At 40.3% G+C, this 21,356-nt stretch overlaps 1 protein-coding gene across 1 annotated transcript; it reads left to right on the forward strand.

Annotated features, from left to right (window-relative positions):
• The first annotated feature begins 8,553 nt into the window (after positions 1-8,553).
• On the forward strand, positions 8,554-9,905 carry LOC132393241 (mid1-interacting protein 1-B-like). Its single transcript, XM_059968243.1, has one exon. The coding sequence runs from the start codon at positions 8,862-8,864 to the stop codon at positions 9,324-9,326; it is 465 nt and encodes a 154-aa protein (XP_059824226.1). The 5' UTR covers positions 8,554-8,861; the 3' UTR covers positions 9,327-9,905.
• Positions 9,906-21,356: the final 11,451 nt, after the last annotated feature.

The following is a 21,356-nucleotide window of genomic DNA, read 5'->3' on the forward strand; positions in this document are numbered from 1 at the left end:
TAGTGAGGCAACCAGAATTGAGCACAGCACTCCAAGTGGGGTCTGAACAGGGTCCTATATAGCTGCAACATTACCTCTCAGCTATTAAACTTAATCCCACAGTTGATGAAGGCCAATGCACCGTACGCCTTCTTAACCACAGAGTCAACCTGTGTAGTAGCTTTGAGTGTTCTATGGACTCAGACCTTAAAATCTCTCTGATCCTCGACACTGCCAAGGGTCTTATCATTAATGCTTTATTCTGCCATCACATTTGACCTACCAAAATGTACCACCTCACACTTATCTTGTGAACTTATGAACAATGGAGAAATCTTTATGACATGGTTTGTGTTGGTTTTACCCATTCCATTATTAACATGAATGGCAACATAATTAGCACAATCTTCAACAACTTTTCCTTGAAACTGATTAATGATTTCCACTTTTTAATCAATTATCTCGATGAGTACCTAGAATGGGAGAAACTGTGTGAGAGTGAATCCAATTTATGCTGACCAAACCATTTAAAAGTTACTGAGAGAGAAATCATGGAGAGCAAGTCAACCAAACCTACAATTCCTTTGATAAGAACAAATATTTTAGAGTGAATTTCTTATGGCAAATCTTCAAGGTTTCTGATTCCCTAATGTTCACCTCACCCAACACATGACCCCCACTCAGTGGCATGATAATGAAAGGACTATAATATACTGAGTAGTCAGGGAAATAGTCTATTTAAATATCTTACACTTGCCATTGTCAGACCTGCACAAGTAGGCACCTCCCAGTCTCCACCCAGCTAACTGCAGTCATCTGCCACTCACATCCAACTGATCACCTGCAGCCTATGTAAACCCAGCTCTTATCCACAGTCCCTGTTCAGTCTCAAACAATTACTCCTAGCTTTCAATTACCTCGCTGCCTGTGGTGGTTAGTATCTGTTCTCTCTCAGTTTTGATTTTTTGTAGTCTATTATAAGTTGTCACTGCTCTGCTTTGGATCAAGCCTCCTCTACATTTCTTGAAAGTCATACTTCAATCGGTGTTAATAATCAATTGTTTTGATTGGCATTCTGTAGTATGAGAAGCAAATTAATGGCCTTTCTCCAAACCCACCAGCTCCTGAGCTAATTTAGATTTCTTTCCACCACCAACCCCTAATTCTGGATGAAACTGAAGTTTGTTTTTAAAAACACAACCAGAAAACACCATTGCAGTTCTACGTGGGAAATAATTACCATGCATATGCCATCACCAGACATTAAAGATGCATCTTGAGATGCAATGAGGGCAGTTGTTCAATAAAAGTTGAATACAAGAAAGAAAGAAGGTGTCCTTGAGCGAGGCACTTAACCACACATTGCTCTGCGATGACACCGGTGCCAAGCTGTATCGGCCCTTGCCCTTCCCTTGGTGGCGTGGAGAGGGTAGACTTGCAGCATGGGCAAGTGCCAGTCTCCCATACAACCCTGCCCAGGCCTGCGCCCTGGAAACTTTCCAAGGTGCAAATCCATGGTCTCTTGAGACTAACGGATGCCTATAAGAAAGACAAGAGTGGGTCATTCAACCCCATAAGGATGATTCAGTATTTATTAAGATCATGGCAACCTTTTGCCCATTTGACTCAGAGTGCTGCACAGCACAGAAACAGGCCATTCAGCCCACAATGCCTATGGCAACCATTTAGCCTGCATTATATCCATAGCCTTCTCTACCTTGCCTATTCAAATGACTAGCTAAAAGTCTCTTAAACTTAGTGATTTTATCCAATTCCAACAAATTGGCCTCAAGTTCCAGATATCAACCGCTACCTGTGTAAAAAATACCTTGCCCTTCAAATTATTTTAAAAACTCCTTGCTCTCACCTTAAAACCATGTCCTTTTGTTTTTGATACCAGTGTCATAAGGAAAAGGCTCTGATCATGCTTCTTTGCTTATTATGTCACCCCTCAGCTTCCTTTACTTCAGGGAGAGCAAGCCCAGTCCTTCTGATCTCTCTCCATAACTAATGTCCTCTAATGTAGGCAACATCTTGGTGAACCTCCTCTGTACCATCTCCAATACAACCACATTCCTCCTGTGGTGTGGGACCAGAGCTGCACAAAATACTTCAAGTGCCTTCGAATTAGTGTTTTGTAAAATTGCAACATAACATCCAATGCAGGGCAAGTGGGGAATAAAATATCATCCACAGTCCAAAACAGAAACAAATCCAGGCACATCTGTACCCAGAATGAGCGGTGCTCTAGTCAGCATTAAACCTCCATGTTAGGGTCGGATGAAACCAAAACCTGGCTGTAGGTATAAAAAGCAATACCCTTTCACTTTAGAAAATGAGAGATACCTACAGAGTAGAGTAATGCACCCACTGCCTGGGGATCTCCAAGGCATGTCTGGAGCTAGTGCTGGGTGTGACAGCAAGTGAACTGGTATTGCTGCTCTGCTGAATAGATGGGCAGGCACTGGGAAAACCTAAAAAGATACAGCCAGCATTCAAAGTAGCCTCCCAACAGAAACAGGCTGTGACTGCCATAGGTGTTTCTCAGGGGAGCAGTTCACTTACAACTGAGACCATTTAAGCAGTTGGGAGAAGAAAGACATGCATGAAATGGTCATTAGAAGTAAACACATTCATAATGTGTGTATATTATCGAGTACGGAACTTGAGACTGACATGACAACGTACAGGGACAAGCTTCATCAACAGTTTATACCACAATATCCTTTCATACGAGCAAATGCACAATGAATAGCAGATCAATGGAGAGAGATAATAAAAAATAATTTAATCACTATAGACATGTTAAACCAAATAAAACATGACATAGCACAAGAGCTAGAAAGAAACTAACTTAATGACCACAACAATGATGTACAGGAAAATAATGAAGATGCCACTCCCAAAGCACTGTTGAAAATAGAATTACTTCAACAACTGCTTCACAAGCTGATGGTAATAGCAACAACACAGATGTAGAACCTCCAGTGAATGTTGATGATGAAGCTGACCTTACAGACCAAATTATCCTAACATTTAACATCATACTAACAGAATACATCGGCCACTGACCCAACAAAGAGACCCTCTGTACCAAAACAAATCAAAATTTACAAAAATTGTGAATGCGCTCAACTATATTATATTACCACTATATTTAGGGAAACTTGAAATGTTTGAAGAACTACACACGATAACATACTGTGCAGCATTAACAGTAGTGCAGTGCAATGGCTCTAAAATATAGGGACTCATTAATAGAAACCCAAAACTGAGCAATGAAATGAGAACTGGCAGAAAATCAGCAAGGCAGAAATGGCAGAAAAGATTAAAAAACAAAACTAAAAGATCAAGAGCAGAAATAGCCTGCCTAAAGGAGTTAAAATGGATAACCCAAGCAAGAAAGTTAAGAGAAAAGCTAAGGAAATATAAGGTCCATACAATATATGATCAACTTAACAAAAGTATTACACTTGTTACATACAGCTGTTAGGGGGCATTTTTCAGATACCTTATGAGGTAACCATAGCCTTCAGCCAGGAGCAGATGTCATCAGGTGGTTCCCAACCTTCACAGAGTATTTTGACCCTTAACCACGACACTCTCCAGTTGGTGGGCCGGCAGTGGTCGCCAAATCACTGCCCATCTGCTCCTGACTTCCAACTTCCCTCCTCTCGCCTACTCCAAATCCAACAAGAGGCTCATTCTGCCTCTTCCCCCATACTAAGAGCTGCTTGCATTTTGCTCCTTTTGTCCAGGCCCAGAGCTGACAACAACCGCCTTGCTGATTTGGCTGGGAAACCTCTGCAGCCGATCTCCACAGGGATCAATCATGCCTGCTATCCCTTGTCTTTGGACTCCTGCACTAAGGGCTGGTACTTCAAGGCCTTTCTCTCGTGGGCCTCTTCCCAACCCTCCTCCCACGGCACCATCAGCTCAACCAAAGTTATTTTCCGGTCTTCAGTTGACCACAATACAATGTCCGGGTGGAGGGTTGTGTGCACCACCTCCGGGAACTGCAGCCTCCTTCCCACATTGACCCTCATCTCCCAGGACCTGGCCGTTAGCAGCAGATTTGGCTTTGGTTGTTTGGTTACGAAAGGCCTTGCTCCCTCTTTGATGAAGGTGTTGGCCTTCCTCAGAACTGTGCCAGCCATCCCCTTCTTGCATCTCTCTCGCTCCAGTGTGTAAACAAGAGCCAGCAGCACCTTATCATGGCGCCACCTATACTGCCCTTGAATTAGAGCTGAATGCATACAAAGCCAGACTAAATAGATACATGAAATGCACCTTTTTCTAAAGATATAAACATGAACTTTGGACTAGATACAGTGCCTTGATAAAGTAGTCAGCACTCAATCCTTTATTCACATAAAGGAGTATTACAACCAGGGGCTGTGATCCATTTAACAGAATTTATTAAGTTTGTGAATCACATGCTCCTATTTTTCCAAAGTAGAGCCTAAATAATCAGGGAAACTTGTAAAGCATAACAACCAAAAACTTAAAACTGAGAAGTCAGCAGATCAAAAGTATTCACCTCCTTTGCTCCATACTTAGTTGAACCACCTCTTGCATCTATTGCAGCCAGTAGTTTTTTGGATAAGACTCGATTAGCTTCTCACAATGTGATGGAACAAGATTTACCCATCCCTCCTTTCAGAGGTGTTCGATTGGGATAAGGAATAGGACTCTGACTGGGACAACCAAGAACATATTTGGCAAGACCTCAAGATTGCTGTCCACTGCCATTCCCCAACTAACTTGGCACAGTTTGAGCAATTTTACCTGTTTTTAACCCTCCATTGTGAAAGAAGGATTCACAAATAAAAGTTCTCAGTTAAATTGATCAAAGTCCCTGGCTATAATACTTACTTGTGTGAGCACGGGTTGGGGCTGAATACTTTTTCATGGCACTGCAAGTACAGAATATTAAACATAAAGAAAGATGCAATGGAGCTGGTAGAATATAAAACAGAGCAGCAGGATGCAATACAGCTGATGGCTGAAAATGAAACATGTACATATCTGGGATAAAGAAATTAGCAAAGAAAATAGAGCAATAAAGGGAAAACCTTTGACAGAATTTACTTCAAGGCTTAAGAAAATCTGCCAAACAGAGGTCAACAGTAAAAATATAACATAAACACTTCTGCTATACTCATATTAATGTTTTCTTTTGGCATAATATCTTGTTCGAAACCAGTAAGAACTGAAATGACAAACTTTAGAAAACACTAAATGCTCTCAGAATAACACTACCTAGAACAGGAAGAGGAAGAGGAAGAACAGATAAAAAAATTACACAACAGTTAGATAAAACTTCTAAGGATACATTTTCATCAACAAAAACAGAATTCATTCAGCACTCCATAAGAGCATGACCCAGAAAATGAAGAAGTTATCACTACAGAAGAAAGAAAATTAACCAATGGAAGAGCATGACCATCCAAGGAAGCCATCCCCACGTCCAACTGGAGAAGGATATGTCAAACACCTGGCTAGGAGTTGTAGACCAGAAACAAAGGGGTTCCATGGGGCATACAAGACTAGGTGGTTAACAAAAAACAATTACCAAAAATACATAGTAAAAGACAAATACATTGAAGACGATAATTACAGAAAATGCCAAGAAAAACTAGAAACAATCCGACATATTACAGGATCCTGCAGCAGATTAATTCAATCTGATTACTTACACAGGTACAATTGTGGCAAACATCTTTACCAAAATCTTGCTTTAAAATACAAACTCAAAAAAGACACCTTACTATACCTTACTATAAATACAAGCATGATCCAGTTTTAGAGTCAGAATCCTACAAATTATATTGCAATTATTATAGATAGGACAATCCATAATAACTGTCCAGATATAATATTACAGCATAAACAAACAAGAACAATGAACTTAGTAGATATGGCCATTCCAAACACACAAAATATGCAGAAATCAATAAGTGAAAAACACAAGAAATATGCTGAAATAAAAGTGGAAATAGAAATACTATGGAACATGAGCAAGGTACAGTAAACATTGTTCCAATAGTGATATCTACAACTGGTATCATCCCAAAGTCAGTAGCATTAACAATTAGGCCCATACTGCAATATTCACGTAAATCTGCAGAAAGCCACTAAACACCACTTGAATAGTCCGAGAGTTCCTAGCAATTGAGGAATGAGTGTGCTTGGCTATGCCTGTACCTCAGGTTTTAACAGCTTGAGCTGAGTAAAACAACTAAAAATAATAATAAATATCAAGAACATGAGGTGAAACGTCCATGAAAGTGAGAATTAAAGGTGGAATTTGTCTTGAAATTCTCAATAACTTGAAAGGCTCTAGATTAATCAAAGCACAATTTTAATAAATATGTAGAAATCTATTGAATACAGTAGTTCCTTAGAACAATAAAATGGACTTGAGTCCTGCCGAAGGGTTTTGGCCCAAAGTGTGACTGTACTCTTTTCCTAGGTGCTGCCTGGCCTGCTGAGTTCCTCCAGCATTGACAAGGAAATCTGCGGATGCTGAAAATTCAAGCAACACAAATAAAATGCTGGTGGAACACAGCAGGCCAGGCAGCATCAATAGGGACACAAAAATACAACTGCAGATGCTGTGGATCAAAGAATACGTACACAATGCTGGAAGAACTCAGCAGGTCAGGCAGGATCCGTGAGAAAAGAGTAGCCAACGTTTCGGGCCAAGACCTTTCATCAGGAATGGGGGGGGGAGAAGAGAGGGCCGAAGCCCAGTAATAGAGTTAAAGGAGGGGGTAGGGCCTAGAGGTGCCAGGTGGAAAACCAATCAGAGGAAAGATAAAGGGGGGAGGGGATAAGCATGAAAGAACTGTAGAGATAAAGAAGCAGAAAGCTGAAAGGGGAGAGAGGCAGAGAGGGACCTGGGGGAGGGGGAGGGAATTACTGGAAATTGGAGAATTCAGTGTTCATACCACCAGGCTGGAGGCTACCCAGACAGTAGATGAGATATTGCTCCTCCAACCTGAGTTTGGCCTCATCATGGCAGTAGAGGAGGCCATGTATGGATATATCTAGATGGGAATGAGAGGCAGAGTTGAAGTGGGTGGGAACTGGTCTAGATGGGAATCAGACAGGGAGAAGCACTGTCGACGTTTCGGGCTGAGACCCTTCGTTAGGTCTAACTGAAAGGAAAGATAGTAAGTGATTTGAAAGTAGGAGGGGGAGGGGGAAATGCGAAATGATAGGAGAAGACCAGAAGGGGAGCGGTGAAGCTGAGAGCCGGAAGGGTGATTGGCAAAAGGGATACAGAGCTAGAGAAGAGAAAGGATCATGGGACAGGAGGCCTAGGGACAAAGAAAGGGGGAGGTGAGCACCAGAAGGAGGTGGAGAACAAGCAGAATGATGGCCAGAGAGAGAGAGAAAAAAAGGGGGGGAGAAAAACTAAATATATCAGGGATGGGGTAAGAAGAGGAGGAGGGACATTAATTAACCACTTGGCCACGCACCACACAATAGTCTTATAACAGCAGGATAGATGCTACTCTTTAGGCTTGGTGGTAAGTGCTTTCAGGCTTTTGTAACTTTTTCCCAGAAGGCTGGGGGAGGAAAGTCAATATCCAGGGTGGTTAAGATCATTGATTATGCTGGCTGCTTTACTGAGGCCGTGAGAAGTGTCGACAAAGTCTACAGAAGGAAGCTGGTTTCAGTGATGTGCTGAGTTGTGTCCACAACTCTCCTTCTTACCCATCCCTGATATATTTAGTTTTATCCCCCTGCCTTTTTTTTCTTTCTCTCTCTGCCCATCACTGCCTGTTCTCCATCTCCCTCTGGTGCTCCCCTCCCCTTCTTTCTCCCTCGGCCTCCCGTCCCATGATCCTTTCCCTTCTCCAGCTCTGTATCCCTTTTGCCGATCACCTTTCCAGCTCTCAGCTTCACCCCTCCAGGTGTGCGTGTGTGTGTTGCTCGAATTTCCAGCATCTGCAGATTTTCTCCTGTTTGTTCTTGACTAAATGACCTAATTATGACCTTGCACCTTATTGCCTACCAGCACTGCACTTTCTCTGTAGCTGTTACACCTTTATTGTGCATTCTGATATTGGTTTACCTTGTACTCTCTGTGTACCATGTAATGAATTGATTTCTATGAACAGTATGCGAGATAGTTTTATTTTTAATACAAATTGGTTTTGCTTTACTATTATCATATGTATCCAAGTACAGTGAAAAGAAAATCCTTCCCTCTTTCTTTCATTCTCAAAGGGGGGAACTAATCATTAACTTCAGAAATGACAAGTACAGCGATATTTTTGAATGAAAATCTCCACTTCAGCCAGGTATCGGCTTAATTCACAACCTGTCCTCATCCATCAGATCGAAGGCTCCTGCTCCCGCTGACAGGTCTCCCAGTGACGCATGTGGCCATTTGCCATTGGCTGCTTTGTAAAAACGGAGCTAATTATCATATTGAATTCACAAAGGGCGAGAGAAGCGATTGGTCAGAACAAAAAGGGTGACATTGATGTCATGACGCCGGCCGGTCTGATTTGTTGCCAGGGGATAGGGCGTTTCCCCCCGCGTGTGCGGCAGAACCAGTCTGCACTCTGCAGTCGGGGACCGCGCCGGATAGTCGCTGTATGTAAATCGGAGCATGAAAGCAGCTCCACGCCCCGGAAGCCAGAAAGGAGGGTTTTTGCATTTGGCTCGGCGCCCGCTGTTCAAGTCTTTTTAGGACAGGTTCCATCTTGATTTGCAAAAAAATCTGCCAAGTAACACCTCCATAAATTCGCTGAGGAATCGAACTGTTCGCAGTGCAAAGACGAGCTCAGTGAGGAGGAAGTTGTGAAGCTGAGAGTTTGAAAGATTCCGCACAGAAAAGCGAAAGCAACCGGACTGAAAGGAAAATGATGCAGATTATGGATACGTACAATCAGAAGCACTCCTTATTCAACGCCATGAACAAATTTATAGCTGCGGTCAATAACATGGACCAGACAGTGATGGTGCCGAGTCTTTTGCGGGATGTTCCCTTGGAAGACGAAAGCAAGGCCGAAGTTAATGGCGTCTCAAGCACTGGAGCGTCTAACTATTATTCTGATAAGCGGGATATGTACAACTACTACGTCTTGCTGAAATCCATCAAGAACGATATTGAATGGGGTGTGGTGCAGCTGGATGACAGGAAAAAGGATAAAGCCCCCACCATGGACATCAGAGTGGACGAGGTGGAAGGCGAAGACGACTTGCAGAAACAGTTCCATTATCATCTAAATGGATTATATACTGTCTTATCAAAACTGACCAGAAAGGCTAACACCCTAACTAACCGCTACAAACAAGAAATCGGATTCGGTAGCTGGGGACATTGAGCACAGATCTTACAAGGACTAACCTCCTGAATGAAGTTAAGCCAAGCCTAACTGAAGTTGCAAGGTTGTTTTCTGCTCTGTTCTAGAAACTGATAGAGGCAACGATTAACATCATTTAATATGCCCCTTTTTTTTCTGTCTTATTTCCCGTCTTATTTGCTGGGAGAAGGGAAGGCTTTTGTTGGACATGCTTAATAAATTTTTCATTCATGAAATGGAAAATGTGGTTGTGAGCGGCTGTGCCGGCGGAGATTACCATTGTACTTTGCACTACTTTGTAATATATGTGTAATGTATAAAATTGTAACGTATACTGTCCACTTGTTTTACAAACGCACAAGATAGACGCGTATCTTTCTACAATCTCCACGTGGTACATAAAGTTCTTAGCAAAATGAGGCTGTTCGAAAAAGCCAATGACTTTAAAGCTATGTAGTTCGATGGGTGATTTACTGTACGGAACCAACTGAAAAAGGTTTCCTGTGTCACGACGCATTTTTCATATTTAAACCCTAATTTTGTACAAAGTGATATGCTAAACCAATGTTTAAAAATTAAAAAAATAACTAGTTTAAAAAAGCCTAGCAGTAATTTTGAAATCCTTGACCACCGGGTGCGACGTATTTTACCGCCAGGGTCGAGGCTAATTATCTCTTCGTGTCTGAAACCCTAACAGAGCTTTGGCCTAATGCGGTTTAGGGCGAGTCTGGAACTTCTCGTTTTAATGGAGCCGCCCATGAACCGGCCACGGGCAAGCCATCTTCCTGCCCGGCTGCAGCACGATGTGCCGCCCGAAAGAGTTCACCAGCGGGCGGGTTGTTTCAAAATGTGCCGGCAAGCATTTGCCAGTTCTACCGCATTCCTTTCTATATTTAAATAAAAAGCCTTTTACAACTGCGTGAAATCCTTAAGCGGACATATCCAGAGGCTGCTTCCGTTTCAAACGAGAGTATGTTCTCTGCGTTTGCCTGGCCTGTGACGATGTACACCAGCACAGCAGACATTTTAGCATCATCGTCCATCATCGCAAAATCGTGCCGACTTGTTAAGTTAAGTTCACGCAAATGCTCATACATGGTCAGACGGCGGTAAGGGGATAGTGACGCCCACAAGGTCTGCGTCAATCAGAAAAAAATTACGGGAAAGAATGGCAAAGTAAACGAGGGAATGGGAAATCTGATTGCAGTATATGGTACATAAGTACCGTGTGCATCTTAAACATGTTTGATATAAAATAAGTGAACTCCATGGCATTCACTCCTCATGGCGGAGGATATTCTTGAACATTTAAGTTCCCATAGCGCTGGGGATGAATTTTGGGAACTGTACTAAGACATTTGGCTGCAAATAAAGCTGAGATTTTTCACGCTGAATTTTACTAAAATGTTTTATATCTTTTTCAATTTGAAGGAACATTTTTAAGATTTTATTTTAACCTTGTAAATATTAAGATTAGCTGATCTTTCAGATTGCATACAAATCACATAATAACATCAAATACTTCCTCATTCCAAACACTTACCTCTTCATTAGCTGTTCGATCTTCAACCATACAGCTTCCTCCCTAGCGCTAGCCTCTACTGTTTTTAATTTTTATGAAATGTTACTTCCAGAGACTAGGGTTTTGATCAGGTTCCCCCCCCCCCCCCCCAGTATGTTCTGCTATGTAAACAATTAGCATTATTGACTGCAAAACTTATCATTTAAGACAAGTTGTTATTTGAATGTGAATGCAATGCACTTTAACATGCATTCTGAAAAGGCTGGGCCATCCAGTAGAGGCTCACTCTAAATACACACAAAATTACTGGACTTTTTTTGACATTAATTAATAACCTCCTTTGGTTTGCACTATTTTCTGTTTACATTTCAGTTTTTGGCTATTCCATTAATTTGAAAATAACTGGCTCCATTGATTTTTTTTTAATGATGTGTCCTGGCTAGTTTTGTATGTTGCAGCTAGTTATTGAAGGTTAATTTACCCTTTTAGGGCTATAGTTCCATTTCTATGTGAAGTTCTTTTGACTTTTATTTCAGAAAAGTGTTCCACTGTAATTCAAATTCTAATTTAGAAAGTAAATACTGGGTGTGGACTTGGTTGAGTTGACGACGTTTGTGTAGTGCTTAGGAGTCCTGCAGCATAATGTTTTAGTTCAATAAATACGCATCAGCATAACGATATTAAACTATGATATATACATGTAAAAAAAACCTAGAAGGTATTTTTGTGCAATCGCAGCCACTTAACCTTCTCAAACAGCAGCACAAACAAACATCAATAAAGTTTGTGCCATTTTGGTCATACAAAATTGGCTGCCTGATTTTGTTTTGAATTTCCAGGACATGGACAGTAATGGGAAGGCTGGCATTTATTATTGAACCTTGGATGATCCAAAAATATGTCAGCTTCTGGGACCATGGATAGTGGTTTTGATGCTATGGAATACCTTACTAGAATCATTAAAGGGCATTTAAGAGTTAGACCAGGTATTTGCAGTCCCTCGGCAGTTTTACGACAGTAGCATTTAAAAAAAATTGAATTAATCGATCACATCGAAAAGTAAAATTTTAAACTTGCACTCTCTGCATTACTAGTCTATTGGCATAACTACTATACTACTGTTATCTTCATCTGCATACTAATAAGGACACTTAGAGTGTTTTGGTAGCTGGCCAGTTTTCTTTTTATTAGAGTCCTTAAGGAATCCCTTCTTGAAAATGACCAATGCTTGGTAAACATACTGCATACATTTTATAGCTGATGTTGAATTATTTTTCACATGGTCATTGACATGCACAGCATCTAATGCTTGTAAGATTTCACTGGCTGGTTTAATTATTAGTCTACTTGAAAATCTTTAACTGGCAACTACACTTGCATATTACCTCTTTTGATTTCTCCACTATCTCAGTGTTGTCAGAGCAACTGATTGATACCCAGTCCAGAGTTTTAAAAAAGCTCACACCATTCACCAGTGGGAAGAACAAAGCTATTGTCTTCAACCTAGCAACCAAACTCCCATTTAGACCCACTGATGCCATGTCTTGGACTGAACCAGAGCACTTTATTCCTTGGTATCCTGAAGCTGAAATAACCCCTTATCAGATCCATTCTTAAATACTTGCTAGTCTCAGATGAGGCTCTTAAGGTGGGTTGACACAAAGTACCATGGCACGGCACCTTCAAAGAATTTGAAAAACAAGAACAATAGCCAAATATTTCCTATGACTTCTGGATTCAAGATCCCAGGAAGATCTGATTTTTAATTTTAGACTGGCAATGCAGTGTTATACTGAATGTTGCATATCAGAGAAGCTTCATAGCTTGAGTAATATCTGCTTCTGGTGAGGATTAAAGGCAGGTTGGTACTACATATTGAAGAACATCCTTCTTTCAGCCATTCCACCATATCAGAAATTGATTATGCTGGTATTAGCTAAAAGATAAGGTTGCTTAAAATATATCTAATGCATTTATGCATTTGTATGTATAAAAAAATAAATTTTAAATTACTAGCAACACACACCAGGCCAGGCCAGGTAGCATCTATGGAAAAAAATACAGTCAATGCTTCGGGCAGTTTTGGAAATGTCAGCTGTTTACTCTTTTCCATAGATGCTGCCTGGCCTACTGAGTTCCTCCAGAAATTTGTGTGCGCTCCTCGGATTTCTGGCATCTGCAGATTTTCTCGTTTGTGATTTTCAACCCACTAGGTTTTTTTTGTAGCTAGAATGGTTGTAGGATTGAGGGATTTTTGGAATAAAGTTGAGATTTTGTTTGACTCAGCCTACATGAGAACATAAATAGAAACAGGAATCAGCCATTCAGTCCCTCATGTCTGCTCTGGTATTCAATATGATCACAGTTACTCTTTTACCTCAGTGTCAATTTGGTGGTGGAGAGGATTGAAGTGATAAGATAAAATTAGTGGCTCCTTATCTGAAGGCTCACTACACTCAAAACAACATAGTTGAGTTGATGGCACAAATATAAATGAATAGTTTTGCCGTGATGGCCAATAAGGAAATGTCGCAAGGTAATCAAGACTGAAAACTGAATACTCAGGAGTATTTGACTTGTTGGAAAGAAACTGAGGCAAGTAAATCTGTTGGTAAAAGATGAGATTACTGCAACAGTAATATTGACTCATAAACTCAGGATGTAAAGTCCAGATTAAAGAAGAAAAAGTAAGGAAAAGAATTCATCTGCTAATTAAATTTGCTGTCGATACTACACTGCTTGGCCTAATCTCAAATAATAATGAGGCATTTTATAGAGAAGAAGTCATCACCCTGACATAGTGATGCCAAGAAAACAACTTATCCCTCAATGTCGCAAAAACTAAAGAGTTGGTTGTGGTCTACAGGAGGAATGGAGACAGGCTAACCCCTATAGACATCAATGGATCTGGGGTTGAGAAGGTGAACAGTTTTAAGTTCCTTGGCATGAACATCACTAAGAATCTCACATGGTCTGTACATACCGACTGTGTGGTGAAAAAGGCACAACAGCACATCTTTCACCTCAGACGGTTGAAGAAGTTAAGCATAGGCCCCCCAAATCCTAATGACTTTCTACAGGGGCACAATTGAGAGCATCCTGACTGACTGCATCACTACCTGGTGTGGGAACTGTACTACTTTCAATCGCAGGACTCTGCAGAGAGTGGTGCGGACAGCCCAGCACACCTGTAGATGTGAACTTCCCACTATTCAGGACATTTACAAAGACAGGTTTTAAAAAAGACCCAAAGGATCATTGGGGACTTGAGTCACCCCAACCACAAACTGTTCCAGCTGTTTCCATCCGGGAAATGGTACGGCAACATAAAAGCCAGGACCAACAGGCTCCGGAACAGCTTCTTCCACCAGGCCATCAGACTGATTAATTCATGCTGATACAATTGTATTTTTATGTTATATTGACTGCCCTGTTGTACATTCTGTTTATCATAAATTACTATAAATTGCACATTGCATATTTAGACAGAGACTTAACAAAGATATTCTCATGTATATGAAGGATGCAGGAAATATAGTCAATTCAATTCAGTTCAATTCATTGGTGTGAACAGTATCAAGGTCCTTAACTCTTGCTACAGTTCAAGATATAAAGGAAACTTACAAAAACGGATACTGTAATATCCATCAATGATTTCTATCATCATATAGATTGGATAAGTAGGCAAAGCTGGTCTTAATGACAATTTCTTAAGCATGTATTTAGGGTTATGTCTTAGTACAATCTTTTGAGAAACTAATAAGGAAGCAGGGAATTTTAGATCTGGTATTATATAATGATAAAGGATGAATAAATGAACTCATATAAGGAAGTTCCAAGGCAAGAATGATATCATAGTCCAAATTTCAAATTCAGACTGAAGATGAGAAATGTAAGTCTGAACCTGATGTACTGGGCTTAAATAAACCTGATTACAATAATAATGAAGTATAAACAGGGTGAAGATTAAATGAGAGTAAACTAGTGAATAATATCGAGTATTTCTACAGGTTTAGTAAAGGAAGGAAATACCTAAAGTAATCTATGATACTTCAGTGAGAATGTGGAAGTGTGCAATAATGAAATGGCAGAGATTCTAAATAATTATTTTGGACTGGCCTTCAAAGTAGAAAACACTCAAAATATTCAACTAATAGATATTCAAGGGATTATTGGGAGGCAGGATCTCTAACCAACCTCCAACACAATAGTAAAAGTATAGGCAAGTTAATGAGATCAGTGGCCAACAGTTGCAGTGTATGTGATTCCCCAAGTCATGGGGGCTCCCAAGGAAATGGCTGCGGAGGTAATCTCCCCAAATCATCTAGTTTGAGAAAACTGTAAATGTAATGTCACTATGCAAGAGAGGTGGGGGAGAGAAAGCAGGAAGCTTTCCATCTGCCAAAAGCAGAACTTCCTGATGATCAACCATTTTAATTCCAATTCCCATACCCATGTCGTCATGTCGGACCATGGCCTCCTTTTGTGCCACCATGAAGCTACCCTCAAGTTGAAAGAACAACACCTGATTTTCCGTCTGCATGGCCTCCAACCTGATGGCATGAGTATCAAATTTTATTCTTGTAAAAATGCATTCCCTCCCCCTCCCCTCTTCTTCTATTCACCTGTCTGGCTTCTTACCTCTTCTCAACTGTCTATCACTTTCCCTGATGCCCCTCCTCTTTCCCTTTCTACTTTGGTGCGCTCTCCTCGCCTAACAGATTCCTTCCTACCCACCTGGCTTCACCTGTCACCTTCTAGCTATCCTTCTTCCCCTCATCACACCATTTTATTCTAACATCTTCCCCTTTCCTTTTCAGTTCTGAAAAAGGGTCTCAGCCGGAAACGTCAACAGTTTGTTCATTTCCATGGATGCTGCCTGACCTCCTCAGTTCTCCCAGGATTTTGTACGTGTTGGTTTGGATTTACAGCATCTGCAGAATTCCTCATGTAACTATTAGCCAGTTAGCTTTGTATTTGTCATGGGGAGAGAGCTGAAAAAGCTTTGATCCGTTGTTAAGAACATGTTAGTCTTTAGTGCAAGGGTTTCGAGGATAAAGTAAGGAACACTTGCCACATTTACACCTTTACTGAAACTGCACCTAGTTTAATTTGTTCTAATTCATATTGTGACTGACTAGCTTCATGGCTGTGAACTCACTTTCATAAACTTCAGTTCTGAATGTTATCGGCTTACCTTTTACTGTTTGCATGATTTGTTCTATTTTTTTGCACATTGGACAGTCTTTTTAAATGCGTTTTATTGGGCTGCTTTGTTTTGTGGTTCTCTGTAAGGAAATAAATCTCAAGGTTGCATCTAGTACACATACTTTGATAATAAATGTACTTTAAACTTAAGGGAGAATATATTGGCTGTAGAAGTGGAGACTTGCAAATATAAGAACCTGGGACAAATTAATTATCCAGTAGCACTCTTATACCAGCATCAGAACACATAATTCATAGTTTCTAAAAGGTCTTTTTATTGCTTATTTATTGATTTTATCTTCTTTTCATTGAAAGATTGGAAATAATTACCTTATTCTACCCTGACTTACTCATTTCAGTGCTTCTTTGTGCTTGTAATGTTTGGATTTTCAAGGGCTCCTCGACTTTCCCAACTTTGCTTTCACTTTTACTGTTCTATTCAGTTTGTTTTCTATTCTCTGTTGTGTCCTGATGTGCTGTGCTTGTGGTTAAACACCTATGACCTATGACTGATCACATAGTACGCTATGGTCTTCCAATTAAACTAAGGCAATGTTGTCCAAGTGATAGGTGCACCTACCTATAAAAATTTATTGTCCCCTAATCTGCTTGTGTTGTGAATTTCTTCCTTAGTTTTATGCTTTTATTCTAGTTGATCCTTCACACTGATTATTTGCTGCCCATTCTATCACTCTTCAGGTTCACTCTGTTTACTCCCATCGAGTCTCTTCTGCCATTAATCCAATTTTTGCCCATTACTTTATTTTAGTCATTCCCCTCAGGTTTGCTCTTTTTACTTTCATTGGTTCTCTTGTTGTGAATAAAAATGACAAAATAGTGAGACATGTAACTGCCACTGAATCCAATTTTGAAATTATCCTGATAGAAATATTGTAATGTAGAATGCCTTATGCGAATGGGCATGAATACCAAACTGATTGAAACCCTGTATAGCAGTTACTCCAAAACAAACCAAAACCGCTGAGAAAAAAAACCCTCAGGGGAAAGTGATCATAATATGATCAAATTCACCCTGAAATATGAGAAGGAGAAGCTGAAGTCAGATGTATCAGTATTACAGTGGAGTAAAGGGAAGTTCAGAGGCATGGGAGAGAAATTGGCCAGAATTGATTGGAAGAGAACACTGGCGAGGATGAAGGTACAGCAGTAATGGCTGGAATTTCTGGAAGCAATTCGGAAGGCACAGGATATATACATCCCAAAGAGGAAAAAGGTAAAGATGAGGGTTATAGGCTATAGTTAGCATAATTTCCTCTTACCTGACGAATCTGTTGGAATTCTTTGAAGAAACAGCAAACAGGAGAGGCCAAAGAGAATTGGTTGATGTTGTGTACTTGGATTTTCAGAAGGCCATCGACAAGGTGCCACCCATGAGGCTGCTTAACAAGCTACGAGCCCATGGCATTACAGGAAAGCTAATGGCATGGATAAAGCCGTGGCTGATTGGCAGGAGGCAAAGAGTGGAAATAAATGGATCCTTTTCAGGTTTGCTGCCAGTGACTAGTGTTGTTCTACAGGGGTGTGTGTTAGGACCATTTCTTTTTATGTTATATGTCAATGACTTGGATGGAACTGAAGGCTTTGTTGACAAAGGTGTATTAGATAAGTGGGAGGCCTTCAAAAGTGAAATTTACAAAGCTTGTATGTGCCTGTCAGAATAAAAAGTAAAGATAACAGGTTTGGAGAACCTTGGTTTTCAAGAAATATTGAGGCCATGCTTAAGAAAAAAAAGGAGATGCATAGCAGGTATAGGTAGGTAGGTAGGAGCAAATGAAATACTTATGGAATCTAAGATATGCAAGAGGAACTTAAGAAAGAAATCAGGAAGGCTAAAAGAAGCCATGAGGTTGCCCTAGCAGACAAGGTGAAAGAGAATCCTAAAGGATTCTATGAGTGTGGTAGAGCAAAAGGATAGCAAGGGACAAAATAGGTCCTCTGGAAGATCAGAATGGTAATCTGTGTGTGGGGCTAAAACAGATGGGGGAGATTGTAAATGGATTTTTTTTGCATCTATATTTACTCAGGAGACAGACACAGAATATATAGAAATGAGACAGAGCAACAGCAAGATCATGGACCCTGTACAGATTAACAGAGGAGGAGGGCTTGCTGTCTTGAGGCAAATCAGGTTGGATAAATCCCCAGGACCTGACAAGGTGTTTCCTCAGACCCTTAGAGAGGCAAGTGCAGAAATTACAGGAGCCTTAAATCTTCCTTAGCGATAGATGAGGTACCAGAGAATTGGAGGAAATGTAATGTTGTTCCATTGTTTAAGAAAAGCTCTAAAAATAAACCAGGATATTTTAGTCTGGTGAGCCTGATGTCAGTAGTGGGAAAGTTATTGGCAGGTATTCCAAGGCACCAGCTATATGAGTATTTGGATAGATACAGACTGACTCGGGATAGTCAGCATGGCTTTGTACTTGGTACTGCCAGTTGAGTCTAACCAAACTTAGAGAGCTTTTTGAGGAAGTTACCAGGAAAGTTGATGAAGGCAAGGCTGTGAATGCTGTCTACTTGGACTTGACAAAGCATTTTACAAGGTCCCATGTAGGAGGTTGGTCAAGAAGGTTCAATTGCTTGGCATTCAAGATGAGGTTGTTAATTGGATTAGACATGGGCTTTGTGGGAGAAGCCAAAGAATGGCAGTAGATTTTGTCTCTCTGACTGGAGGCCTGTATCTAGTGGAGTTCCACAGGGATTTGTGCTGGGCCCTTTGTTATTTGTCATCTATATCATTGATCTGAATGATAATGTGGTTAACTGGATCAGCAGGTTTGTGGATGACACCAAGTGTAGTGGACAGTGAGGAAGACAATCTGGACTTGCAGTGGGATTTGAACCAGCTGGAAAAATGGGCTATAAAATGTCAGATGGAACTTAACACAGACCAGTGTTGCACTTTGGTAGGACCAACCAGGGAAGGTCTTACACAGTGAACAGTAGGATACTGAGGAGTGCGGTAGAACAAAGGGATCTGGGAATACAGGTCCATAATTCTTTGAAAGTGGAGGCACAGGTTGATAGGGCTGTGTAACAAATGAATGTATGTGAAGATCCCCAGCGTAACTTCATGGGAGGTTAGGATATACAAATTTACTGCATGTCTAAATGGGTTTTTTGACATTTTTGAAAAATGTTGGTGTAGAATTTATCTTTCTGCTCTGAGTCTGCATTCTCCTAGCCTTTGTTATATTCACAAATAAATCTTTGTTCTATACAGCCAGGTTAATGTTACAATTTTTGTCTGGTAAAGTTCATGTAATTTGCTGGAATCTGAAACAAGATTGTGGAATTTATCTTCAAGGGAAACTTGTTTATTCTGGCTTGTCTCCTTGAGATTACTAAAGACCATATGGAAGCTAATGATGTAGGTATTTATGCCAATTTCCAAACTAACAGATGGCTGTAAATTCCAGTTTTTCAGAAAAGTCTTTCAAAGTCACCCAAATGAATTACAAATTAACTTTTCTTATTTATTTTTAAATATATCTGTTTACTTTGATAGATGTAGCTTGAGGAAAGAATTTTATATTAAAAGTTAGATAAATTCTAGACATCTTATATCAAAGTTCCTTACAATCACAAAGTGATAAGGAGTCATTCAGGACCTCAATTGCCATAATCTCTGGATTACTCCCAGTGCCACATGCTAGTGAGTCAGGAATAGAAAGGTAGGGTAGATGAATACTTGGCTGAAAAGCTAGTGCAAGGTGTAGGGAATCAGGTTCTTGGATCATTAGGATATCTGCTGGGGCAGAGGTGACCTGTAAAAGAGGGACAGTTTGCACTTGAACTAGAAGGGGCCAAAATTGTGGCAGGGATATTTGCTTTTGCCACCAGGGAAGGTTTAAATTTGATTGCCAGGAGTGTGGGACTTAAGAGAGTGAAGTCATTGACAAGACAGATATGTGCAACAACTGATGTTCAATGTTCAATGTAAATTTATTCTCGAAGTACATATACACTAGGTGACCAGTTTTTTAGGTATACCTGTACATCTGCTTGTTGATGCAAATATATAATCTGCCAATCATGTGGCAGCAACTCAATGCATAAAAGCATGCAGACATGGGCAAGAGGTTCAGTAGTCATTCAGATCAAACATCAGAATGGGGAAGAAGTGTGATCTAAGTGATTTTGACTGTGGAATGATAACTAGTGTCAGACAGGGTGGTTTGCTGATTTCCTGGGATTTTCATGCACAACAGTCTTTAGAGTTTTCAGAGAATGATGCAAAAGGCAAAAAAAAGGCTCACAGATTGGCAGTTCTGTGGGCAAAAATCCCTTGTTGATGAGAGAGGTCAAAGGAGGATTGGCAGACTGCTTTAAGCTGACAGGAAGGTGATAGTAACTAAAATAACCACGCGTTACAATAGTGGTATGCAGAAAAGCACCTTCGAATGCACAACATGTCAGACTTTCAAGTGGATGGGCTACAGCAGGAGAAGGCCATGAACATACACTCATTAGGTATAGGAGGTATTTAGTAAAGTGACCACTGAGTGTATGCTATCAAATGTTACCGTGAGATTCAATTTTTGGAGGCACAATAACATTTTATAAAATTCTATATATAAAGACAATTTTTCACAAAACTATACGTAAACAGACATAAAATACTATACATAAAATTTTACAAAACCCTATACAAATGGACAAAAACTGACAAAAACCAATATGCAAATAAAAAATAACATAGAGAATATGAGTTGTAAAGAATCCTTGAAAGTGAGACTGTAGTTCGCAGGACCAGTTTAGAGTTGTGATGACTGAAGTTATCCATGGTAGTTCAGGATACTTGATGTTTGTGGAGTAAAAACTGTTCCTGAACCTGGTGGTATTGGACCAAAAGCAATAACAAGAAAAGGGCATGGCCCGATTTTGCTGGTCTTTGATAATGGTTGCTGTCTTCTTGTGGTTATGTGTGATGTTAATATACTCAATGGTGGCGATGGGTTGCCTGTGGTGGACTGGGCTGTATCTACCATTTTATGTAGCCTTTTCAATGTTTCTGTACCAGGCCGTGATGCAACCAGTTAGGATACTCTCCACTGTACATTTATAGAAGTTTGTTAAAGTTTTTGGCGACATGCCAAATCTATGCAAACTTCTAAGAAAGTAGAGATGCTATCAGTCCTTCTTAGTGATGACACTTTTGTGCTTGTGTCAGGACAAATCTTTTTATATGTTAATACAAGGAATTTCAAGCAGCTGACTCTCTCCACCTCTGTGCTCCTAATAGGTGTGTAAGCTTAGTAATCATAATACTGTAGTCATAGTTATAGTAAAAGGGCAGA

The sequence above is a fragment of the Hypanus sabinus genome, chromosome 4 (assembly GCF_030144855.1).
Source record: "Hypanus sabinus isolate sHypSab1 chromosome 4, sHypSab1.hap1, whole genome shotgun sequence".
Classification (NCBI taxonomy): Eukaryota; Metazoa; Chordata; class Chondrichthyes; order Myliobatiformes; family Dasyatidae; genus Hypanus; species Hypanus sabinus.